General features: G+C 33.6%; 3 protein-coding genes and 3 pseudogenes across 3 annotated transcripts; 5 read left to right on the top strand and 1 right to left on the bottom strand.

Annotated features, from left to right (window-relative positions):
• Positions 1 to 1,928: 1,928 nt before the first annotated feature.
• LOC128172715 (uncharacterized) lies at positions 1,929 to 3,906 on the top strand. The gene is made up of 4 exons (XM_052838477.1): positions 1,929 to 2,151; positions 2,518 to 2,661; positions 2,841 to 3,020; positions 3,294 to 3,906. Exons 1-4 carry the CDS (start codon positions 1,976 to 1,978, stop codon positions 3,508 to 3,510), a joined length of 717 nt encoding a protein of 238 aa, XP_052694437.1. The 5' UTR covers positions 1,929 to 1,975; the 3' UTR covers positions 3,511 to 3,906.
• On the top strand, positions 3,641 to 13,042 carry LOC128174623 (zinc finger protein 862-like; annotated as a pseudogene).
• Positions 7,776 to 12,010, top strand: LOC128172635 (uncharacterized). Its single transcript, XM_052838408.1, has 2 exons — positions 7,776 to 11,271; positions 11,965 to 12,010. The coding sequence occupies exon 1, from the start codon at positions 7,799 to 7,801 to the stop codon at positions 9,986 to 9,988; it is 2,190 nt and encodes a 729-aa protein (XP_052694368.1). The 5' UTR covers positions 7,776 to 7,798; the 3' UTR covers positions 9,989 to 11,271; positions 11,965 to 12,010.
• A 1,554-nt stretch (positions 13,043 to 14,596) lies between the features above and the next one.
• On the top strand, positions 14,597 to 14,954 carry LOC128172783 (uncharacterized; annotated as a pseudogene).
• Positions 14,955 to 16,162: 1,208 nt separating this feature from the next.
• Positions 16,163 to 16,894, top strand: LOC128172729 (putative nuclease HARBI1). Its single transcript, XM_052838485.1, has 2 exons — positions 16,163 to 16,274; positions 16,471 to 16,894. The coding sequence occupies exons 1-2, from the start codon at positions 16,163 to 16,165 to the stop codon at positions 16,866 to 16,868; spliced, it is 510 nt and encodes a 169-aa protein (XP_052694445.1). The 3' UTR covers positions 16,869 to 16,894.
• Positions 16,895 to 17,035: 141 nt separating this feature from the next.
• On the bottom strand, positions 17,036 to 20,016 carry LOC128172719 (uncharacterized; annotated as a pseudogene).
• Between the last annotated feature and the right edge of the window lie 7,288 nt (positions 20,017 to 27,304).

Raw genomic sequence — 27,304 nt, 5'->3', positions numbered from 1 at the left:
TAATTAATCTATTCAATATTAATAATTAATCTATCTATTCAACATTTAGTAAGAATCTAAATAGAAGATTCGTGGCATATACACTGATGTATTCTCTGGCAACACGCCTCTTTTCACCTACGCTGAGCTGCATTACAGCATAGGGAGATTGAACATTGTTCATACATTCAAGAAAAAAATACTTACCATAGCATCTTTTCCCCGTCCGATCCTTAATATCAATGTTGAGAAGATCAGGACTCAACACCACTGTTACATTGCAGTTCCTTACACGTACTTCTCGCAACCGTTTGTCGGCGTAACCGTTCAAGACCTTTACACATCTAGTACTGTGGGTACAGTAGGCAATACCGGTATGTCCCGAAAATTTAAAGCACAAATCGCAACAGTTTGCGATTTGTACAGAAAGTACTATAGCAAGGAAGATGTGGACGTTGTTCGTTGTGTTCATTTTGACCACTGTTAGGTAAATTTTAATTTGGCGGGAAAAACGCGCGAGACTATTGATTTTATGTCTCGTGACATTAGAAATGTTTATTTATGTAACAGGTCAGGCGGGTTGATGGAGAGGGTAAATTAGGGGTGTCTTAAAAATGATGGCACACATCATTGATATCATCAAAGTATCATTGATATTGTTATTGATATGTGAAGGGGTTTTTTTGTTATGATTTTGGTTCTCTTCAAAAGAAAAAATTATAGTACAAAACAGAGAAAAAAAACTAAAACAATCACGTGGCAGTAAGCATGTCCCTTACATGACCCTTCTGTAGACACACGACATTAGAAACTGTGTCAGACAGAGTTCGTTTCGGTATCATCGTAAGGTCAATTTATGAATAAGTGAAACAATTCAATTAAACATTATGAGAGTTGTTTCGTTACTTTTTATCACCTATTTGGATAAACATGGTTTTCAATACCTATAAAATCATAACTTTACATTTAACAATTTTTACATCCATAGATCCAAGATAAAAAATTACAATATTAATTCAGCATGAATGTCATCATCATAACATATAGTTATAAAAAGGGAGACCTAATTGTGTAAAAAAAAATCAATCCACTTGTTTCAATATACGTATACGTATGTAATGATAATTATTATAGAAAATCATTCAGTGGTCTATATATTAGAACTCTGTACATTACAAATCACAACCACCTACGTACTTACAAAATTTATCCTAAATCAAATTAATTGTAATATTTTGAATATTTTTCTATATTATAACAAATTGAATGTAGCAAATTAAAAAAATCAACTAAAAACAGTTACATAATCTTTTAATTTTTTTTTCATTTTGCAATAGGTAAGAGAAACTTGATAAAACTTTTATTTTTACAAACTAGAAACGGTTTTTTTTTTACAAAACCAGAAAATAGTGATATATGGCTCAAAGATAATAAATGAGTTTTTTGTGGAAATGTTATTGCATGACCCTATAGGAGATCAAGGTTAGGTGACGGAGAGATCCACGTGAGGTTTTAGCGGTCTTTACGAACTAGCAACTCTCTAAGAAATATTTCCAAATATGGGCATATCTTTCCTTTTTAAGCATCATTTCATTTACTATATAAATAAAAGACTCTACTGACTTTTCGTCACTACCTTTCAAAGTAATCAGAAGAAAAAGGAAACGTCTCTGTTGAATTAAGATGGCAGAAGAATTTCTTAACATGTAAGTTTCTATCACGTTATCATTAAAATAAGAAACGGGAAATATTTTTTAAAAAAATATCCTGAATTTTGTTTGAATGTAAAGTTACACGTTAAGTTACAGTTTACAATTCTATCTAATATTTAGTTGAACAAAGTATAAAAAAATGGAATATTTTTTTTTAAATATCAAACATGATAATGAGCTATGAATTCCAACATATCCTGCCATTTTTAATTAAAACTATTATTAATTATGGTAAAATCTGTACGAACTGTAGAATTAATTAACAGAATATTTAGATACATTTTATGTTTTCTTTGTTCACATCTTTGAAAACCTTTTTTTATTTATATACTAGGAAATATAATAACATGCAGGATCCCTTATCCCCCGCAAATAAACCACCAGCGGATAATGACTTTGAGATGGAGTGGAATCTGTTGGGAGAAGAGTGGTCTCTTATGTCAATCCCAAACATTGAGGGGTAAGTAATTCGACATGCATTGTACATGTTGTATACTGGCCTAGACCGATCGTTTTATTGTTGTGTTGTAGATTGTATGTACTTAAATCAATTTATCAAAAAAGTTTTCATCTTCAAACATTTACAATTTCGTCTTTAATTTTAAGTTCTCTAAAATGAAACATTTATATGGTATCCCACTTATCGCACACACACGTACGATACCGGTTAAGAACAACCACGGTTATCGTTCCTATCTTTTTGGATTGCTTTAAAAATAACTAGATACAACTGAGTTACCACGATCGCGTTATTAGATTGTTTTGTTCATTATTATTATGTACTACCTGTAGAATAAATTTGACTAATAAAAATTGATTTTTGTAGACCAAGTCATTCTTCGTTCGACCCATATTTTGCTTTGGATGGGGATGATGCCACGGACATCAAAAATTTGGAGCCAAGTAAGGAGACGCAGATTCTCCAAAAAGACGGGCATGGGAAACCGAGTATGTTGAGGAAATTGCTAAGGTAACTATAATTTTTTGTTCATAAATATTTTTCTTAGTAATTTAAGGTAAACACAATGTCGTTTGAAAAAAATAAATCTTTATCATCATGTTTTTAAAAATCATTTTAAAAAGTTGGTGTCATGTATTAAAGAGAATTAATGAAATATGAAATGAATATCATAAATCTTTTTTTTTCAGTCCACCAACCTCAACGATAACAGCCCCCACCCCCAGAGTAACGTCAGAAAAAGGGGAGTTGAGAGAGGTGGACACGTCAAATCAAACAAGACGAACCAACAAAAGAAAGTTTGAAACTATGGCTGGGCCAATGGAAAGTCAAACTCAGAATAAAGAGAACGATTTTGTGGAAACATTTAGGTAATTATATTGACATTTATAAAATCATGTTTTATATTCTTAAACTCCAAATTTACGAAGGTTAATTTTTTTAAAATCAGAATTTAAAATCATAACATTGAAGTACGGTAATTATCAAAATAAATGACAGTTGTTCATTTATGTGTTTTATCAGTAAGTATGTCTAATTAATTGAATTTAACTTATTTGATCACTTGTTTATATATATGTGGTTTAAATGAATCTCAAGAATACTTTTTAACGATCCTGATTATTTCATCATTATATCTACAGACAGAAGAGACCTCAAAAGTACGCTGCGCTGGAGAGGAGGTGTAGAAGTTCTAACACCAAAAATGAAAGACCCTTGCTGGGAGAAGAACTCTCTGCTCTCCAGCAGCTGATAGATTGTATGGTCAAAGATCTGGCCCAGTCGGCCATCTTAGTAAATTACATTACAGATTTTATTGAAAAAAACTGTAAAAGAAGAGTGGCATTTAAAACTCTGTGACATTACTTTAAAGTGACCGTTTTGAATAGATAGATTGTATATATAAGGATATATTGACTTACTTATAGAAGAATTGCTCTTCACCACATGTATTCTGTCTACTACTGTATTATGTTTATATGTAATAATTATGTATGTTATATGTTTTGAAAGACTCTTGCTGGGAGAAGAACTCTCTGCTCTCCAGCAGCTGATAGACTGTATGGTCAAAGATCTGGCCCAGTCGGCCATCTTAGTAAATTACATTACAGATTTTATTTAAAAAAAACTGTAAAAAAAGAGTGGCATTTTAAAACTCTGTGACATTACTTAATAGTGACTGTTTTAAATAGATAGATTGTATATATAAGGATATATTGACTTACTTAAAGAAGAATTGCTCTTCACCACATGTTGTATTCTGTTTACTACTGTATTATGTTTATATGTAATTATGTATGTTATATGTCAATCTTAAATTTTTGTAAATTTTATATCAGACTTCATCAATAAAAACTGTATTTGTTGTTAAACTACTGGTTTTTTTTAATCATTTAATTGATAAGTTTTTTACTTACTGGCTTGACTGTAGATAGTAACCATGGATTCTGTAGAAAATTACTCAGCCACAATCCCCTTTTATAGTTCATTATGACCTTCAAGTTGTGACCTTTTTACCTATATGTCATTAAGTTAACCCAATACGTGTTCTAATTATCAAGGAGACATCAACTTGATCAAGGTCATTTCACAAAGGTCATTTTAAACTAACTTGGCATTGGTGTGACCTTACTCATCACTTAACCTCGGTGTGACCCATATAGTCATCCTGACTGTCAAGTGACTTCCTGACTAGGTTCCAAGGTCACCTTGGGTAACTCATTTGACCTTGGTGTGACCTTACTCATCACTTGACCTTGGTGTGACCTTAGTGTGACCTTGGTGTGACCCTCCTTGGGTAACTCATTTGACCTTGGTGTGACCTTACTCATCACTTGACCTTGGTGTGACCTTAGTGTGACCTTGGTGTGACCCTATGACGTCTATGACGTCCTATGACGTCATCTTGACTGTAGTGACTGTTCCCTGTCCTATATACTACGTTCCTTAATATATTTACAGTATTTAACAAGTTAATACTGACTAGATACTTAAAAAGTGCATGGACTTGTGTGTTAAAATTGACTAGCTACATAGAAGTCTGATCATTATATGGATGCAGATCTTCAGTCAGTTAGGTCTGAAATATATATGGTGACTTACCTGACAGGCTCTAAACGAAAGACATCAAAATTACATCTGTATCAATTAAAACATAATAAAAATGTACTAAACCCATGTCACATATATTCAAGTAGAATAAGAGAAAGTTAACATGCCTCGCATGTTTGTTTCAAAATTTTCAAAGATTAAAAGAACCAAAAAATGTTTGATCTCTATTTTGTTTAGTTTCCCTTCTTAAAACAATGTCTTTTTTATCCTTTATCTATGCATTTTGACTAAGAAATTTTACAATATTAACTATAAACATTTTTTCAAATAATTTTCAAGAACTCAAGACAGATATTTAATAGATCATATCTATTGTGTAAATTTACCCAAAGTTGACATTTCTCCATTTCCAATGCTCAAAGTTGCTTATAAGGGCAATTTGGTGGTCAGAATACCATCCACGTCTTCAGCATTGTAGTTTGAATATTCTGTCATTATACTAGATTGAACTTTGTACGTAGGGCTAATTACCAAAGACACTTTACATGAGTCTTCCATGTTGAAGGCAATGATTTCTGTTGTCACCGTGGTTGATCTTGGTGCATCTACTTCCTATTAAAATAAAATAAGGAAGGTAAAAGCTAATAGTTTCCATTTGAAGAGACAACTGTGCTTCAAATGCCTGCAATACTTCCCTGAATCACTATGGCTCGCTTGTTTTCAGTAATTTGTTTCATCTCTTTTAAAACTGTATTATTTATTTTCACCTTGTTTCTTGATCGGCACAACAATACAATCCATCATGCCATTATTATTCAGGTATTATTTTGGCACATCAATAAAGTCTAATCTGGACAGTAAGTTTTAACCGATTTTTTCTTAAAAAATAATATATTAAATATTAAGCACATATCATGCATATTGTGGCCACAGCTTTCACATGGGAAATGGGTGACATAACAAATCAAAGTACTGAAAGTACTGAAAAGCGCTAAGTCGGGAAGAATGTGTTAAAAATATATCGATTGATATGAAAATACATGTAAAGAATCATATTGTTAGTTATTGAGAAAAATGCACATAATCGGAATTCTGAAATGATGTAGAATTTGGATATGTCTCAGTTATAGAATGCATAATTTCTTTTAATGATTAATGCATGTTGTCGTGTTACAGTGAAAACAAAACGCTGATGACTTTTTAAAAAATCATAATAAACATGATAAAAGCATTTTGCAATAAATGTAAGTGTGTCTTTATTTTGAGGCATAGAATGATTTATCCATTTGACTGTAAAGTCAAAATTTCCAATTTACAATATAACAATCTGCCTTAAAGCATGTTTTAAAATGCTTGATTTAAATTTCTGGAAATCGAGATCATTTGTTTTTGTTAATTTAATACTGGTAGAACAAATGCATCTGCATGCAGGATAACTTGAAGATAATTAAGTTCTCCCTACTGCATAGTTATGATATTTCCAGAGTACGACTTCTCCGTGATATGACTTCTCCAGCATCCGCTAGTAGGTGGCGGTATATAGGAAACGCAAAAACGAAAGTGGAAGTACATTTAGAAATCTGGCGACAAAAAAGCGCTGCAGCTATGCTTAGCGCTTAAAAAAAGTTACATTAATACAATATATAATGTTTAAATAACTCTTCTGGCTTAGTGGTTCTTACTTGAGCTTAATGAGTGGGTTAAACTTCAACGATCTATTATATGAATTTTTAAACAATATTTGCTTAAAAGCAACTGGAGAAATTGTTTTTCTTAAGAACATACATGCTATATTTCATATCAATTTTTATGAAATAACAGAATTTTTCTTTGATGACGACATGATAAAATTCCCTTATTTCAATGATGGTGCGAGATGTCGAAGACGCAGACTTTTCATTGTTGTTACTTTGGACCAGTTTAGCTTCCAAAAAGCCTTCTTATGTTGAAGCAAGCTGAATATGATAAACTACTTATAAAATTTCGCACAGCTCATGCTATCGCTAAGCACAAAAAGAGCTTTAAGGACTATAACTTCATTTGCATGCTAGACAAAATGAAAGGTGTTGACATAGGAGAACAATATGTAAACGATAAAGCTGTTGCCATTATGGTGAAATATATTGCAGCTGTAACTAGGAAGGAGGTTTTCGATAAATTGAGAGAGAGTTCCTTTTTTTACTACATGTAACTTGTGATGGGGTCATGGATTTCACGGGGGAAGAACTGGAAAATATTTACATAAGAATGTGTAATGGTGGAAAAGTTGAAGATATGTATTTGTTCATTGGAAGCCCTGAATCAACACCGGCCTGTGACCTTCACTTAAAGATATTTGAGAGCCTGGACCTGGTAGAGGTGTTTGAAAAAACCTTGTTGGTTTCTGTGTTGATGGAGGTTCAAATATGAAAGGTGTGTTTAGTTGTTCTAGTTTGATAAAATATAAATTTTAGTAAAGTTATTGGTCGTTAAAATTAAACATAATTGCATTAGTTTGTTTAACTGATGTCCTAATAAGTGATTTAAATGTGCAATTTCAATAAAAAAAATTCATTTGAATTTCAGGCTGCAAGTCAGGATTAGGTGTTTTACTTAGAGAGACAAGACCACACTTAGTTATAACACATTGCCTGGCACATCGACTTGAACTTAGTTTCAAGGATGGAATAAAGTCTGCACAGCCAAAGCTTTATGCCAAATGTATGACCTTATTGCTAGGCTTGTATTATTTGTACAGTAAAAGTCCAACTAAAAAGGCGGCCCTTAAGCGCTGCTTCACTTCACTGAACATGAAACAAGTGTTGTCTACAAGAGTAGGAGGAACGCGATGGCTGCCTCACACTTATATCATAGTGTCATTTTGACCCTTAAATATATTTTTCTATTTTTGCTCATTTCAAAATATATTTTATATTTTTAATTATATTGACCATATAAGATATATTATTTGCAAATTGTGTCTGCGCGGATTTACTTAGGGAAAAAGCCTTTAGCCATTCGACAGTATTTTTCGTAAAAAGTTGTGAAATCAATTAGTGCCATTTTAAGTAATCAAAAGTAAGTTATTTAGATCCATCTGCAGGAGTTGTACTGCAACATGCCTCAATGTAAAACTGCTGGCCATATAATCAAATCTCTCAACTCATTACGAATGCAGTGTATGGCTAGTGTAAACTCCACTGTGCATCATATACATGAACTTATTCCAACAACAGAACTTCCTGCAGCCAAAAGATATATTGGAATGTCAAGATCAAAACGAGGACTTTTTGATTTCGTGGGAAAAATCTCGAAATCACTTTTTGGTACAGCGACATCAGATGACATTGCCACTCTACAACGCCATATGCAGACATTGAACAATAACAACATCCAACTGGCAAAAGCCATGGCCCATCAGGACCAACATTTATCATCTTTTATTGATGCTGTAGACAAAAGATTCAACAATGTCATGTCTGCAATACTTAAAAATCACCAGGATGCTGTAGCTCTCTCAGACCTAGCCCATAGATCAATGGACGCTTTGGACCATGAGTTCATAATCCTCACACAACTAATCATTAAGCAAACAAATGTTTCCGCGCAACTTGAGAAGGAGCTTGAGCACATAAAACTTGGATTACACGATTTGGTCAAAGGCAAGCTCTCTCCTTTCCTGTTGACACCACATATCTTAAGATCGTCTATCCTTCAAGTCCAAGACATCATTACAAACAACTTTCCACATTTCCATGTTGCAAATAAGGACCCACTGTATTACTATTCGAGGGGAGAATTCCTGTTCACAAGACGCCACTCGCACCTGTACTTAACCTTAAAGATTCCTATATCTCCATTCCAACAACCGATGACCATGTACAGGGTATACTCATACCCTGTACCAGTCAATTCCAGTTCCAATCATGCTACGCAGCTAATAGATCTACCATCTTACTTCTTACACACAGCCGATAACCAACATTATGCCACCATTACCTCTGAAAAGATATCGCAATGTACAGGAACAACAACATTGTTTTGCAGCTTCAATATGCCAATGACAGCCTCTGCATCTCCCAGTTGTTTGTCAGCTGTCTTCTTTAATCAAAAAGATGCAGTCAGTAGTCTATGTGATTTTCGATTTCTAATGAACATGCTGCCCCCAGCTGTGTACGAACTGTCGCCGTCAAACCTGCTGCTGTATCGAACATCAATGCTTGCACTGGACTGCCCCAATGGTCAACGAATTCTTAAAGGCTGTTTCTTTTGCATCGTCAGATTACCATGCAGATGTTCCATAACAACCAACAACCTTTACTTACCTCCACGACTGGGCAAGTGCAACAATCAAACCGATAAAGTTACCATTCTACATCCTGTGAATTTAGCCCTCCTCCAACAATTTTTCCATGAAAATTCCCACTCAACAATTTTTGGCGACACCATCTTTGAAGAACTAGTACATGTCAAAATTCCTGATTTTCATATCTTCAACCATTCCTTCTCCAAGTTTTTGGCCAACGACAAAGAACAACATCTTAGCCTAAAACGCATCGCCAAAGCTGTTAAACATGATGGAAAGGTTTTCAAAAACCTCGCAGAATCCATGATTGCAGGAAGAGTAGACTTTGCGATCGACAACTGGCCAGACACAAGTGGTATTTTGGCTATTGTCGCAACTTCAGTTGGATTCTTTGGACTTGTATTCAGCATTTGGTCATGCTACAAAATTCGGACTGTTCTACTTCCTGTTCTACTTCTGCATCAAGTCCATTCAACTGCCGCCTCAACAATCAAGCCAACCATCTCCTTCATTTACCACCAGTCCAAAGATGACACACCAGCGACCAGTATTAAAGAAAACATTTATGCCACATTTTCCACTCCCTGGCCTTATGTTTCCCTTTCTGTACTAACAACAATCCTAGTGATTGCATGCATTACTAACCTATGGCAGAAATTTCAACGCTCACACAAAACCTCACTCCATTTAGAACTTACAACTGGACCTACCTGTGAACTCATCACTCTACTAACCCTTCCACTTTGCCCTCACAATTGGAACATTCAAACCCCCCAGGACATTTCATCTATCCATATCACCACTTCATATTTCATTTTACACTACCTTCACATTCAGTGCACTGATTTCACCATCACTAACACTCACACCAATCGCTCCATTGACGTCCCTACAACAATTTTAATTTCCCCATTAACAGCTAGGAAGATTCGTAACATTCTTCAGCATCCTTACACAGCATATTTTCTGTTGTCACATCACCAATATTTCAAAATTTTGTAAGCTTTTACATCCTCGCCAATTTTTGATATGGGCATGACTTACGTGTGTATGTAAGTGTTTCGTTTTGTTTACCTTTAGAAAGTCATTATTTTTTTTTGTGTTGAAACTATGAATATCACAATTTGTTTGATGATCAACACAATATATTTTATACCATGAGATGTGTACATCATTATTTTTTTTTTCTCTCATTCCAGTACTCCATTTGATTACATGTGTATTCATTTGTGTACATGTATATATGTGTATATTTTCCTTTAGTACACGTACATGCAATGTAGATATACCTATATGTTTTTTGTGTTTTGTTTTTGTGGGTTTTTTTTTTTGTTATTACTTGCCATTGACTGTCCATATAGGTATCTTATTTTCATTTTTGAGGACAAAAATTTTTCTGACCAAGAGGGAATTATCATAGTGTCATTTTGACCCTTAAATATATTTTTCTATTTTTGCTCATTTCAAAATATATTTTATATTTTTAATTATATTGACCATATAAGATATATTATTTGCAAATTGTGTCTGCGCGGATTTACTTAGGGAAAAAGCCTTTAGCCATTCGACAGTATTTTTCGTAAAAAGTTGTGAAATCAATTAGTGCCATTTTAAGTAATCAAAAGTAAGTTATTTAGATTCATCTGTCGAAGGATTCCTGTTTTCTTAATTACGTAATAGTCATTGTAATGCAAAGCCCTCGTGTCAATCCGTTTCTTTGATGTCGAGAATGAGTTAATCTTCTCTCACGGCTTTTTGGGAACAATTAATGGCAAGAATAACTCAACACCGGGACAGGGGACGCTATAGGGTTTTTGTCCGATCACTTTTGCGACGGACATCAACCAATAAACATATAATTTTACATTGTCTCCTGTCCTGTGTTTCAGGTATGTAGATTTTATTTGTTCTTTGTATTTTTAATTTTTATCACATTTATAGAAAACTGGTTATGCTGCTGAACTTTTTAGTAATGATTTAATATCATCAAATTGTGTCATGAGAATTTTGCATTTAGCTGTATTATTTTTAAATTACCAGTAAGGTTTATCTCACTTAGGTAATGTGTAAGAATCAAGTAACAACATTTTTCTATTTAGCTTACTGTACATATTTTTGATTAGAAACTGATTTTTAAGTTTAAGCACTTTTCGGATATTGTATATCCGCCATATACGGGTTTTACATTTAGTTATGTAAACACTACATTTTGTGCAAACGCGCAGTCCATCTTGCTGTTTTTCCTATTTATTCGTTACAAAAAGAAATATGCAGAAAGTATCAATGTAAGTGAACTTGTCCTGTGATATTGAACATCTAATCAGGCTTTAATTGTTTTATGTTGATTGCAAGTTAAGGTATAATTTAGTACTTGTGCACTCATGCTCAATGTTGAGATAATGCGAGTTAAGATAATAGATGTGTTAAGCTTAACCATAGTCAGTGTTTGTATATAGTAGATTAGGTTTTGCAATGATGTTTGTCATCTTTGTTAGCTCCCCCTTTTTGGATAAATCCGGAAGTTAGGGTTTTGTATTGTTGCTCTCTGTAAGCAAGCCCCCCCCCCCCTTTTTGTGTGAAACCGGAAGTCACTGTCATCCGAGTTGTAAACAATCACACGTGCATTTTCTATTTTTGGTCTGTTCCTTTCAAGTCCCTCTCTAGCCAAGCAAATATATTATTAGCTAATTTCCCCCATTAGAATGTAATTACACACTTTGAATTTGATCATTTATTTTTATAATAAAGATGTATAGTAGACATATTATTGTACCTGTGTAATGAATTGTGTGTTTATATAATGATGTTTAATTAACACATGAACATGAATCTGTGGCATTGTTATGCACTTTCATTTTGATTTTACAGTGTACCATTGTTTTTATATCTTTTATTATAATTATATTTGACATCACTTTTGCGACGGACATCAACCAATAAACATATAATTTTACATTGTCTCCTGTCCTGTGTTTCAGGTTTAAAGAATTTAGTTATCACCATAACCCCAATCACACGGTGATACTTACATAGCAATTACAGTACTTATCAAGGGTTATTTATTTTGCTAAATAAAAATAAATATATAGATATTTTATTATTAAAAAAGAAATCATATAAGGATAAACTCGATGATTATTGATATATTATACATGTACAGTCATTTCATGCATATCTTTTACAATTTAATGCTATGCTATGGTATTCGATTTTAATGATATGCTATGAGATTTGTATGCTATGCTATGAGATTTGTATGCTATGCTATGAGAAATTGAAATGAAGGGCTTAATGATATTGTATGCTATGCTATGCTATGGTATGCTATGAGATTTGAACAAAAACGCCTCCATACACAGAAGAGTTCCACACATTTCGAAGTAAAATAATAAGAAGCCAAAGTTTACCACAAATCTATTATGTAAACATTTATTTTTTCAAATAAAAAAAAATTAAAACCGAGTTAAAATACTGTTGTATGCTATGCTATGGTATGCTATGGTATGATATGACGAATGCGATTCTATGAGATTGTATGCTATGGTATGAGATTCCAATGCTATGCTATGAGATTTCAATGCTATGCTATGAGATTTTAATGCTATGCTATGCTATGGTGTATGTTGTAAAAGATATGCTTGAACTGACTGTAGTTAAACAAGTTTCATTTTCATAAAAATTATTTACAGGTTACAAGGCAATAAGGTAACAGCTTGAAACAAGTTCTCACAACAATGCGAAAGCAGAAGGTTACGCTAGACTGATTGGTGATGGACATGTTATCACATACATCTTGAAATTGAAGGTATATTTTTAAAAAAACTTAATATTTTTGAAATTTTCAGTGTAATAGAATATGCAATTGAACACTTAACTGTGTATATTCTATTCTAAAAAATTTAGGAGGTTATTTCCCACTTGATGAAGTTATCCTTATACTTACAAACACGAGGTCTTGATTAAGCAGGTGGATTCCACAGAATGAATGCCACAACAGCTGTTCTTCAACAGATGGAATCAGTGTATGTATTTTGTAAATGATACTTAAAAGTTTGAATCCTCTTGTAATATGCAGATAACCAATTTGAGACAATGCATTGAATTATAATGGCAAAATGCACATAATTTGTAAAGATATTTTGTCCGTGAATGAGGTGATTGAAGGTGAGACTTATCAGGAAATACCTTTGGTTTTTCATGGAGCAAAACCAAATGCCAAAGTTCAGGATATGTTGGCCACACTTGTAGATTCAGTGGAAAACAGATATCCTTACACTGATATTGTTGAAGCAACTCTCGTTGGATCATTTTTAAATTGTCCAGCGAATGGATCAGACAGCATACCTGGTTAATTTCCTGTTGGCTCTTGATAGTTTAATTATTGTGTTTCTAACTGTTTTACTTTTTTCCAGAAATTAATTCCAGTTTAGTTTTGGTTGACGTTCCAGTTTAGTTTAGGATATTCATCAATTTCATCTGATCAGTGTTTGTCAAATACTAACATATACGTATCTTTAGCAGATTTTGAAAGTATTAAATGCACGTTGAATTTGAAATGTGATAAATATCATAAATTTACTATACTGTTTGACTCTTTTATTTATTAGTACTCTTTAATTGTAGTAATAATACCATTTTAGTTACTGAATTTGGATCATGAGAACTCTATGCTTATGTTTGTCTGTTGGTATGAAATTGAATGAATGAGGTGTGTGGTTTATAAATGTACTTGTAGGTATGAATGTGTTCATGTATATGTTAACATAACAACAAATTAACTTATGATTTATATATGACAAAGTCAAGATTATTATATAATATCCAATTATCCCCTGTCTCATATAAAAACATCAATTATAATTTATAACTCTGTAAACTGGTAATGCTGTATTCTATAGATTGTTTTGTGTCACCGCTGCTTGAGTTTGTGCATTGGAAAAGGGTTTGCATAGGTTTTGCCTGTTGCCCAATTGCAATCCATTTGATTATTCAATATAAAATGTTTAAAATAAATTATAAATTTACTTTTTATATAGAATTTGGGAATAAAGAAATAAGGTTCCTGGCAAACAAATTTGAAGCATTTTTTATTGTGATTTGGAGGATATGTTTCAGGAATGGACCTTATTGAAGGCAATTATTTATGAAAGGTATGTATTATGCTTCTCTTTCATAGAAATGCAGCAAATAATATAACTTGTAACTTAGTCTATAGAGTGTTGAACAAGGTTTTTGTTTTCCCTAAGGTACCAGAGCAGGATTTCTTTGACCTGGCCTACAGTTCATACCCAGTTAGCTAACCATGGTGTTCGGGGTCCACCGCTATAAAACATTCTGAGCAAGTCTGAGAATGTTCTCAAGTCTGAGAATATTCTCAACTCCCCAATTCTCAGACTCAGCCGCCGCCATAAAAAAGTTGAGCAAAATAAAAAGTCTCAAATTCTGTTTTATTTTAAAATGTTTGAGTATACAAAAAGTAAACTTAAGAATTTTCTCAAGCAAACAAAATGGCTGCCATTGTCAGACGTCGGCGTCGCAGAAGACAGAACGCGGTTCCAATGAGGCGGCCCCGTGTTTTTCGAGACCTGAGTAATCCTCTGGAAAGCCTTGATGAGGAAGAAGTGTATCAAAGATACAGGTTTTCTACAGAAACCATTCTGTTTATCGTGGATGGAGTCAACAACATCCTAGAGACAGCCAGGAATCGGCCCATTCCCCCGCTGATCCAGGTGCTCCTTTTCCTACGATTCGTGGCCACCGGGGCACACCTGCGACTTGTTGGGGACAGTTTGAATGTGTCAGAATCGTCTGCAGGAAGAGTGCTAAAATCTGTGGCAAGGGCAATTATTGAGATGTTCACACACATGATTAAATTCCCGGTGGGTGACATGGCCAGTAAAGTCAGGGAAGGATTCCGCCGATTGCAGGTAATCATCATACACACTGTTTAGAGTTGTATGCGCCGTAAAATGAAAGTTGCCGATTCTGCTTTAAAAGCACAATAAACATTGTAAAAGTAAACACTTCTGAGAGTTCTTAACTTAACTTCTTAACATTCCGTAATAAAGGTGTTTTTAAAAGCCAAGACATAAATGTTTCTGATTAAAGCTTGTACAGACATCGAACATAATTCACACATCTCCAAAGATGATGGACTTTTTGGGTTTTTTCACTCAAAAGAGTTCCGCAAAGGGCAGTTACCGAATAATGGGTGGTGGATCCAAGAGAGGTGTATTACTAAAAGTCTGTTGCACTTGTCAGTTTGATTATCAAGGATGTTCATTGTCAATTGGTTTACAAATTTCATGTATATCCAACACACTAAAATCAGAGTACTCATACCACTACCACCCTGTGATGAAATAACTGGACATCTTAAAACAACCCACTCTCAAACACCCCCTCCCCCCCCCCCCCCAACCCTTGATGATTAAAGTAACCTTCTTCGTCTTTTCATAATGTGGTGAAGGGGGTGCTGGGTTAATGCAGATATTACAAATGGATACCATAGTATTTAAATAAAATTTTGTACTTACATGTAGTATATAAGAGGGAATACCTTTTTCAAAGTTTATGTTTTTTTTCTATATCTATCCCGCTGGGGTTTTAGTATTTCATTTGTTGTTTTTTTTTTGGGGGGGGGGGGGAGGGGGGGGGGGAGTTGGTGGGTTAATGCTGGGGTTGGGTCAGCCTCTTAATAGATATACATCTGTAGCATTGAGAATCTTACAACATATTGAAATACATCTTGCAATATATTTATGGAAACAAATCTCGAATTTTAACCTGGATCACTACATGATGTGTACATGTATCATTGACAATACATGAACATACATTATAATATAAACATTTCTTTTTTCTTAGGATTTCCTAAAGTTCTAGGTTGTGTTGATGGAACACAAATAAGAATTTCCACACCGTCTGCAAATGAAGCTGACTTTGTAAACAGAAAAGGATTTCATAGTCTAAATGTTCAGGTCCTCTTTTTTTAATGGATGTTTAAACGTGGTCCCTGAGGACCTTGATTGATAAAAATCATAAATTTATTTTGGTTAAATTTAATGCTTTATACTTAAGCCTGTAGACATTTATTTATTCAGAACATACCGTACTCAAAAATGTTTGCATTGTAATCGCATTTCTCTACATAAAACAAAATTTTTGTACATGTAGATGGTGTGTGGCCCTTACTTTAGAATAACCTCCCTTTGTGCCAGATGGCCAGGATCCTGCCAGGACTCGAAAATTTGGAGAACATCATCTCTTTGTCAGCAGTTTGAAAATGGTAATTGCATTGTGTTTCAATACTTCACCTCAGCAATAATGCATTCAAATTCCTATATAATGATATTTATGTATAAACATTCTATAAAAATCATGCAACTTTATTTGTACAGGTACTTATAAATACCATTATTTGATTTATATTGCGTTCGTTAAGTTTTTGCTAATTTAAAATACAAAATATTGTTAAAATCTAGGAATGCATAATGGTCTACTACTGGGTGACTCTGGCTACCCCCTAACCAGATATTTGATGACCCCCTATCTAGTACCATGGACTCCTGCTGAGGAGAGATTTAATGCCAGTTTGTGTCGCACACGGGTTCTAATTGAACAGACTTTTGGAATATTGAACAGAAAGTTCCAATCGCTTCATTTTGGACTGAGGACATGCCCGGACCAAGCAGTAGAATACATAACTGCTACCTGTATCCTACACAACATCGCCATAGACAGACAGGACACTCAAGTCAGTTACAACATTTGCGACCTTAACATCAGGGACTGCCAGCCTCAGCTCCTGCAGGACCCTGCAGCACATGCCAGGAATGATGGAGTCTTGAAGAGAGCTGCCATCACCATTGGATTTTTCTGAGCCACTTTCAGGCTATGTACCATAATGCATAACTATAGACTTTTGAAGTTTGATTTTATGATAATTCATTGCTGCTAAGTAACATCATTTTAATATCTCTCTCTTCTCTTTCTTTGTTTCTCTTTCCTATTCTCTCTCATTCTCAAATTATAATGTGTAAACTGTCATTAACATTCAGGCAGTGATGACAACTGTTCCACTAGACATGGGAATGATGTCTGAATTTCAAAAACTAATTTTTGCTTTTGTAGAGTAAGGACCTCCTTCTTCAAAACTAAAACTTCTCTCTCTACTCTTATTTTAGCAATCTCTTCCTGCACTCTTTGGTTATCGAGAGTTATGTTTTCTCTTTCCAGTTCTTCTAAACACCTTCTTTTGGAATCTTTTTCTATTAAATTATTTTAACATATCAGTGTAATAGTAAAGCAGAGCAAAAATTATATTGATCCATGTAGACATGTACATAATATGTATTCAATTATCTCAGTGTCAATCAACTTTGTGCAAATTTATAAAGTAATTGTTTAAAATTATTAAAGATCATTTATTAATATGGTTCTATGTATGTTAAACACATGATTTCTTTATTTGTTCATAAATTCATTAGTTGTGTTAAATGAATCGATCTACATGTATTTATTTTATAGGCACATAGCTGAATTAATGTATTTGGTAATAAACTATATGTTTAAGTTTATAACATGTACCTTTTTTGTTGTGCTTCTCCTTTTTACATCCTGAATGTTCTGGCACTGGTAGAAAACAAAGTATAATAATAACTGATATAGTAAACTATATATACATATACTCATATATTATATTATATTATATTAAATCTATTATATATTACACTTTTGACAAAAATACCCAATACACTCATATCACTTAATGCTTTCTATTTCAAAATGTGTAGAATATTTCTTCCTATCAATAATACTTGTTAGAAAAGTACGTGGAAAGACATGAAGGAAATGTATAGCAGTAAATTTGCTGGACTGGGATCTATATGTCTAAAGCTGGGGCATATGCTGACAGTTTTTCTTGCTAGGCTGTATATATACCACTTAACAATCAATGATGATTACTTTAAAACCAATCATGGGCAATAAAATTACCACAATACCATGAATGCTGATTTCTTCCACTGCTTTTGCATTTTCTTTGTCCAAATTTTCAAGCTTTTCTGCTACTGCATTAAAATATTTTAAAACTGCAAACTTAGGTGCAAAACATAAAATAAAATGATAGAATCATAATTATAGAAAATAAGTGTCATATATACGGAATAATTTAATACATGCCCTTTTTCATATCACAGCCAGTATCAGCCCGAGGGATGATATTGGTCGAGGGCTGATACAGGCATTGATATAGAAAAAGGGTATCTATTGTAATATTCATTACATTCTTAATAATATTTGTTTTTTAAAAAGATCAACTTGAACAAATGATTTTAAATATCATTTGAAAGTAGTCTGTACATGTATTAAATAAAAATATGAGATCTTATTGTTTTACTAAACATGAATCTACAGAACCAGAATTTCCCCAGGTTTTCAAATTAACTGCTTCTAAACAGTTGCTAGCATTTGTAGTTTTAAACTGCACTTTAAAATGTCAACTGTAGCAAATGTTTTATTTTTCGTTTGTAAACATGCACAAATACCGAAATGAAAGAAGACAGAGGAGTTCCGCAAGTGGTGTGATACCGATCCGTACCAGCCCTAGGGCTGCATGATAACCTGTGTTGTGATGTCATCTGTATCACAGATGCAAAAAATCTGTATTTACTACTAAGTATGTAATCAAATGTTATTTTCTTATGGATGTATTATATATACGGTATATACCGGTGTATATTAAGGGGATACAACATTCTCAAAGACAAATGCAAGTAAATTTATTTTACCTTCTGATGTACTTTGTTCAGATAAGCAAGACATTTCAGCTGTCGATGAGGACTGACATTTAACTGGAGCTTAAAAGTAAATAGTGTATATTCATTGTACTATTTTAATAGCAAATTTTATTTCGAAGCAGTGATCATATGAAGCCAGCTATTTCTCTCTCTCTCTCTCTCTTAAGTTTCTTAAAAATTAATGAAGCTTTTGTAGTTGTCAAAAAATATATTTAAATCAAAATGATGATGCGTGAAACACTTAAATTAATTGTAAGTACCAACAGTTTCAACTCCACCTTCCAATCTATGGATATTTGGCTCCCCATCAGAGAGCCGAAGCAATGTCTCTTCACCAAGAGTAAGAGGTGATAAGGGGGGACCACCTCCAGTTTTGGGTCTTTTAACTCCATCTAATTTTTCTTTACCTGCATGCAAGTAAACTTATTAATGCAACTTTGCTATTTTGTCCAATGGCCATGAAAATTATGTTTATATAATGAATACTATCAAAATTTATATCAGTTATTATTACAGCTTTAATACTGTTTATGAACTATATATCTATAAAACAATAAAATAAACTTTCAAAAGGATTGTAATGATGTTAATTATAACATACTTCTTGATTTGATGTTGTTATATTTCTTTTTTATCTCGTCCAAACCCATTCTCTTTGTGTCAAACATACTAAAACAGTAAATAAACTTCATCAATATAAAGACGATCACAAGGGATTTTCCGATTCTATTTTTAGCATCTCATAACCATTTTCAGTTAATGATAACCAGTATTTAATCACAGCGTTATAATGCAATAAATTAATTATAAACAATATAATGCAGATTAAAATGTTTAAAATATGTTATCCATCTTCTGTATATATACACGTTACGTTGCATGACACTTGCCACAACTGACTGTGTTTCCGATTCAAATTTATACAGCATCTGTGCACTTGAATCCATGAGTGTTGTAAAACGAAAGTACAAGTATGTCAGGCCTATTTAAGAAAAATGTCACCCAGATCATTCTTTTTATTAAATTTCCTTTAAAAAACTTACGAATGTAGTGTGTCTGCAATACAACTCCATTCCTTCTCTCTAATATCCTTTATTTTCCCCTTCATCCCGCTTCCCTTTATTGGGCCAAACAATGTAAGGGAGCTTTCTTTGACGTTTTCTATAAGCATTCTTCTTCTGCTGCCCAGTTTTGAGCTCTCACTCTCTGCTTTTTCTCTTCCGTTTCCATGATAATAATCAGGTAGCAGACGACAAAAGACAGAGGAAATTACGCATTTGTTTACAGTAGATACGGACATTTTCAACCTTTTTAAATCAGAAGAGTTTAATGAGACCGCTTCAATCATTGAAAAATGTCTGCGTAAACCGTCTCGCGAGAACATAAATTTGAGAAAATTCTCAACTCAAGTCTCGAGAATTACTCAGCTAAGAATATTCTCAAGAAGCATTATGGCGGTGGTTTTGAGAATATTCTTAGCTGAGTAATTCTCAAGACTTGAGTTGAGAATTTTTTTGAGAATTCTCAAAGTTTTATGGCGGCGGACCCCGAACGTGTTTAGGCTTTTGGACTTGATTCTTTGTTTTCTCCCAACATATGTTGCCAATGAGTGTACATTTTCAGCAATGAAACTCTGCAATGACAAGCGAAGAGGTAGGATGAAGACAACCACACTGAATGACTTGTTGAACATTCAGCTTCAGTCCAAATCTGTTCAGGAATTTGATCTTGACAAATCAATTAAACTCTGGATGATAAGTTTATTTTCTGACTCTGAGATCATTTAATTAATCATATACATGTATATCAAATGGAATTGGTTAATTGTTACTTCCATACCTACGTCGACTCAATATATCACATTAACCAATCTGGCATTTATGAATAATGTGGGAGGTGGTTTAGACTAAGGACTAATGAATTAAGGTAACACTAGAATTTGCAGTGGGGTGCTTACCTGAAGACAAAAACATTGAAAAGAGGACATTTTAAAGACAGTCTGAAAATTTGACAACAGATAAAGATATACATGCGGCAATAGCACTGAGAAAATTGAATGAAGCTAATCTAATAAAAGTTTCAGTAAGATTCAGAAATGCACATGCAGTTGCCAAATTAGACAAATCGTTCAAAGACTATGTATGGTTGTGCAAACTTGATAAAGCAAAAGGGTTAGACATAGGTACAGTATATGATAATGATAAAGCAGGGCGAGTATTTACTAAGTACTAGTACATAGCACAGGCAGAAACCACTTAAACAGTGTCTGTTTGAAATGCTAAATTTTACTCATTGACTATAGATGGGGCAACATATTCTGGAGTGATGTAGCAGGAGTCTTTATATATTCATACTTGTGTTGAGGGAGAGAGAAAACAGCGGTTTCTTCAGTTCCTGAATCCTAAATCAATATCGTCACAAGATATTTTTGATTCAGTTGTAGCATGTCTTTCAGAAAATCATATTGACACAAAGAAAATCATTGGAATAACAACAGACGGGGCTTCAAACATGATGGGGATACGGAATGGTTTATGTGCTTTTGTTAAGAATCGTTCACCTAATATAATAGCAATCCATTGCTTAGCTCACAGATTAGAGTTGGGTTTTAAGGATGCTATAAAAAGAGTCAACAGTAAACTGTATGATAGGGCTACAAAGAGTGCCCTAAACAGAAACAAGAACTTTGAAACACTTTTCAGATTTCAGACCTGAAATGTTTTATATATTCCTACTCGAGTTGGAGGCACTAGATGGGTGCCACAAACAATGAAATCAATAAACATTTTCCGAAGAAGTTACAATGCTGTTACGACACATTTAGAAAATGCATCCCGAATCCAAAAGCAGAGGGATTGGCTGAGATTGCTGGTATTGCAGGTGTTGTTGGCTACTTACTCGTGCTGAAGGTATGTTAATTATCTGCAAGACGTTTCAAAATGTATTTTATTTATCAATCAGACATTACAGATGGTGCTTTTATTTTTAATTGTGCGATTATAACGTCACTTTAAACTTTTCACAGGATGTCCTGACCCCAGTTTCAAAGTTCATATTCTTGAAAATGGTTCATATTCTTGAAAATTAGACGTGAAATATTAAAAGCTGAGGGTTTATATTTCATATATTTGGCAAATTAAGACGATAGATAAATGTATGACAAATAAAGAAAAAATTAAACCGTTCTTTGATCCTTAAAGATAATTGTCACATGAAAATGATAATTTTCTGTACCTAGGACAGTGTTTTGCATTTATCGAATAATTTTCTTGCATCTGAAATACATTCTTGTATTCAAACAAAATTGCAAAATCAGAAAATATTGATCGGTAAAAATCCTATTTTATATCTCTTGTGTTTTGTTATTTGTATGACAACTTCAACTATTTCCATTCCAATATTATGGGTAAACAAAGTATGCTATTGACACACATATTATATTTTAAAACGCAAATCGATGTAATTCACGGGACACAATTTTTTTTACAGCAGATTCAAATGAGGAATAGTGGTGATAAAGAAAAAATCTAACCCAGAAAAATAACTGTTACTTTCGGTTTCTTTTTCTTTATTAGGGTCTTCCGTTTCCAACCCCTGACTTTTTTGGAGCGTCATTTCTCAAAAACTACCCAACTGATTTGCACGAAATTTTAGGGAGTGATAGAACAACGTTGTCGCTACATATCATTAAATTTTCAAATGATGACGTCACTTCCAGTTTCAGATATAGACGATTTTGTAAATTTTTAAGGGTCATTTTGTCCACGCATCTCCTCCGAAACTAATCAAGGTAGAAGCTTGAAATTTTTAGGGATTGTAGATGAATGTCTGTAGATGTACCCCCATGCTTCCAATTAAGAAAATTGATCATGGCCTTGAAGCTCGCCTGAACCTGAAAATTGGCACCAAATTTGTTCACCAAATTTTTGCACATTTTCTGTAATACCTTTCGATGTGTACATATTTTTTTAACACGTGTAATGCAAAAGTTGTTTCAATTTACAAGGGCTTTCATTTGATATCAAGAAAAAGGGGCTGACCCCTCAAATAAGGGGCCAAGAGGGCTCTAAATTCTTCTTACAATAACTCTTTACTGAACAATAATTTGTTATTAGTTATAGAAGCAAAAATGTTCATTGTACAGCTGTTCATCTATACAGTACCATATTTAAGCCATATGTTACGTAATTAGGGGCTTCAAGGGGCCAGAAGTTCGAATCTTTGATCATTAATATCTGAAAAAGGAGAAATATTTTTAAATGCAATGTAGAACAAAAGTTGCTCAAAATAATGTTCTGTACAATATGCAACCTTAAATGTTTTTGTTTATGACCCCATTTACGAGTTAAAGGGTCGGCCCCTAAAACACATTTGTACAGATATCTCAAGAACCGTTAACATTTCGTGAACACTTGTAAAACAAAATATGTTTATATTTTCGAGACCTTTCATTTGATATCAAGAAAAAGGGGCTGGCCCCTCACATTAGGGGCCAAGAGGGCTCTAATATCTTCTTACAATACTCTTTACTGAACAATAATTTGTTATTAATTATAGAAGCAAAAATGTGCATTGTGCAGCTGTTTATCAATACAGTACCATACTTAAGTCATATATTACGTAATTAGGGGTTTCAAGGGGCCAGAATTCAAAACTTTGATCATTAATATCTGAAAAAGGAGAACTATTTTGAAAAGCAATGTAGAACAAAAATTGTTCAAAATAATGTTCTGCACAATATTATATATAAAATGTTGTTGTTAGTGGCCCCGGTAAGGGGTTAAAGGGTCGGCCCCTAAAACACAGTTGTTTAGATATCTCGAGAACGGTTTACAATTCGTGAACACTTGTTGAACAAAATATGTTTATATTAACGAGAACTTTCATTTGATATCAAGAAAAAGGGGCTGACCCCCTCACATTAGGGGTCAGGAGGACTACTAAGTCTTTTTTATAATAACTCTTTTCTGACCAATAATTTGATATTAATCATAAAGCAGCAAAGAAGTTTTTATTAAGCTTAATTTAAAACTGAAATCCGTTTTAAAATCGGATGATGTACTACAGAGAAATCGGGGTTTAAAAATTGATTTCTCCGGAAATTTTGATTCCGCGTCCTTGGTTTAAAAAATAGCGTATTGTTCAAAGTAAAATTAACTCGTACCAAAAATAATTGCTTAGTCGTACTTGAACACATTCGAATTTTTTTTTGGTTAAGTCGTTCTTGAAATCAAAAAGGTTTTTGTTAATTCGTACTCAAAATCATTCGGACTTTGTTAAGTCGTACCAAGAATTATTCGATTTTTGTTCTGTTCGTTTTAGGTGTTCTTGTTATTGGTTTAAGAACTCTGCTTCTTACAGGAACATATAGCTTTACTCTCGATATTAACGGAAGACCCACTCGTTGCTTTGCAACGAGCTTTGCTCTAGTTATTATTATTTTTTTCCCCAAATTTTGTGCACGCGATTTCTCGAAAACTACTCAACCGATCTGAACAATTTTTTCACAGATGATGGGAAATTATCTGAATTTTATGTTTTTGAATTTTTTGTCGTCGTCACTTCCGGTCCGGATTTACGGTCGATTTTGTAATTTTTTACGACCAAGTTTGTGCAGAGTTGATCTCAGAAACTATAAGAGATATGACTTTGAAATTTTCAGGATAGGTAGAGCAGGGTTTGAAGTTGTGCACTATTTAGTTGTTTTGCACCAGTGGCGCTATTCCTTGGAGCTCGCTTAGGCAGAACAATGGGGTACAGCTTTCGAATCAAAATTTCCATATGTTTTGATCAGCATCTTTTTATCAGTTGATATTTTGACAAGACTTATAGAACAAAAGTAGTAGAGAATCAAAAGTTCTATCCAATAAAATCAAGAAAAAGGGGCTGGCCCCTTTAATTAGGGACCAAGAGACTCGTAAATTCTATTACGAATAACTTGAAAACGATAAATATTTTGTTATGCATTATAAAAATCAAAGTTGTTGATCTCTACATTATCGGTTTGAAAGAGTCATCGTCAGGCCCATGTCTGACGTAATTAGGGTTTTTATTCTTTATCTTCAATTTTTTTTTTTTTGGGGGGGGTAATTTTGAAATTGTATCGATATCTCATGGTATCATTTTATCTAAAAAAAAAAAAAAAATCGGACGGAAGACCTACTCGTTACTCGTAACGAGGTCGTATCTAGTTGTTCTTGTCGTTGGTTATTTTTAGTGCTAAACACACACAATTTTGCAGCGACCTTTAAATTTTAGCTTTAAGAGTTATTATTAGTGGTAAAACAGAAAAAGATAAACTTACATAATCCACAAAAACAGGCCCTACGGATAATCGAGCATTGAAGGGCAAAGACGCTGCCTCTAGCAAAGTCAGGACCTTTGGTCTATAAAAGTTGGTGATGATGAATTCCTCCTCTTCAGATTTATCCCATGATGTTTGCATGAGCTATAATTTTGTAAATTAAAAACAAAGTGTCAGAAGGCAAGTCATTTATGTGTTAAGAGCTTAACTGATTGTGGGGATATATCAGAAACAATGATGAACAGAGTATTATTTTAAAGTAACGTAATAATGAATTGATCAAAAAAATTATAAACACAAAAATCATGTAGAAAATAATATTTTTGCAAAATATACTTAAATTATATATATAATGATTATGTTATACAATTATGTTTTATAGATTGAAAGATAGAGAGAGAGATTGTTCTTTTTAGTTAATCTTACCAGGGTGTCGTTTTTCATTTCGACTCCATATCTTTCCGACACATATCCCTTGATGTCTTTCAATGGACTGCCTTTTGTTAGCTTTTTACTTTGTTCAAGCTTAAATGTACTAATTGTACAAGTTTTCCCCTCCAATATTCAAGGGGCGTAAAACTTCGTTGTTTTGCCGCTTAAATTATTACTCAAAAAAGGTCATTTCTTTATTCACTCGGTCCTGTCTAAGCGGGAGAGAAATAAAGAAAATGATCAAAACAAAATCAAAAATTCTCTTCCTACCCTTTAGGTCATTTCAAGGTCAGCCGTCATACTAAATCTTAGGGCGCTTGTTCATTGACAGAGTTTTAGTATTTCTTATACGTTTGACTTGTCCCGGTTTTTTAGCCAGCCGAGAAGTAGGCATTTCTAGCAGGCCATCTGAAGACTGGACCGTGTTTACACGAGGCCTAAATTTTATGACTCTATTGAAGAATTTCTTTCGGCGGTCACTATCCATGCATAGCCAAAAATTCATGAGTGACCCTAAGAATTTTTGCTCTGTCTAATTCAAGAGTTCCACTACCATGAAGGGCACCATGGATATTTTTGAGGCGTTCTACCAGTTCTGGAAGTTTTAAAATGTGCCAATCACCAACTGATTAATTTTATGATTTATTGATTCACAGTTGTTATTTTTCCAGTGTGGTGGGATAATTGAATTTTTTAGTCGTGGGAGGAAAATATTTTCTTAAATTGTTGGAGTAAGTTTTTTCTTCTAAATACTTTAATCCTAAGTCATTAAATTGTTCTAAAATTTATTTCTCTTTTTTTAAATTCCATGCGCGAACCAGAGTAAAGTAAACCATTTTGTCCAAGAACCGTAGAAATAACCTGACTTCTATTTTTTTCAGAAATGTTTTGGTTAAGCATGTTACTTTGAGCATTTTCTTTTAAATGTCAAGTACATAAAATGTACTGAGAATTTGATAATATAGTTTTGACTGCATTAATCATAGCTTGTTCCTCATCAGTGCCAAATACAATTTTTTAAACAGGTAATTGAAAGCCTAAAGCTGATCTAATTTTCGAGAAAGATTCACAGTATGTTGAGAACTGTCCATCCCAATGGATGAAAACAGGCCAAAGCAAATCTAGGGAGGTTGAGGAACCTTTTCTTTTGATAAACCAGAGTTGTGGGAAAACAAGGCCCTAGATTGAATGCCCTGTCGATGCAAATCACACTGTCATTTGTCATGCAATTTCTCGTGTCTTCAATTTGTTCGTTAGTGTAACATACAATGTTTGGTGGTTTGCTGTCATCATCGGCAACTACGCAGCGGATGTAAGAATTTTGCTACAGGGATGTTAAGATTGTTTGAATGTCATCAGACATATTATTTGAATTTGAATGTCTGTTTGTTAATTTGGGTAGGGTTAGGGTTAGGTCCAAAAAAGTTTCGGTATCAATTTTCTCCAGATCTTTGGCAATTGCTAATGGTTTTTAATCCCTTATAGCAGACTTTTGAGCGAAAGTTGTACGAATGTGTGGTTGATTTGTTCTTATTGAATTTCCATGAATCCGTTCCCCTGGGTAATTGCCAATATATTCAAATAAACACATCATATGTAGGTCATTGCGTTTTGTCCAATTCTGGAACCAACTAACCCTCCTTTAAAAATTGTTGTCTTCTCTATGTTTTGAATGATACCGCGAAAGACAGAATTTACATCTGGCTGAGGGTCTAGTAGAACTAAATTACCCTGTTTTTTGAAGAACTGATTTTGATTTTTGTGAATATATTCAAACTTTCC

This window comes from Crassostrea angulata, chromosome 2, assembly GCF_025612915.1.
Source record: "Crassostrea angulata isolate pt1a10 chromosome 2, ASM2561291v2, whole genome shotgun sequence".
NCBI classification, from domain to species: Eukaryota; Metazoa; Mollusca; class Bivalvia; order Ostreida; family Ostreidae; genus Magallana; species Magallana angulata.
The sequence above is the reverse complement of the archived record's forward strand: the minus strand, read 5'-3'. Positions and strand labels throughout refer to the sequence as shown.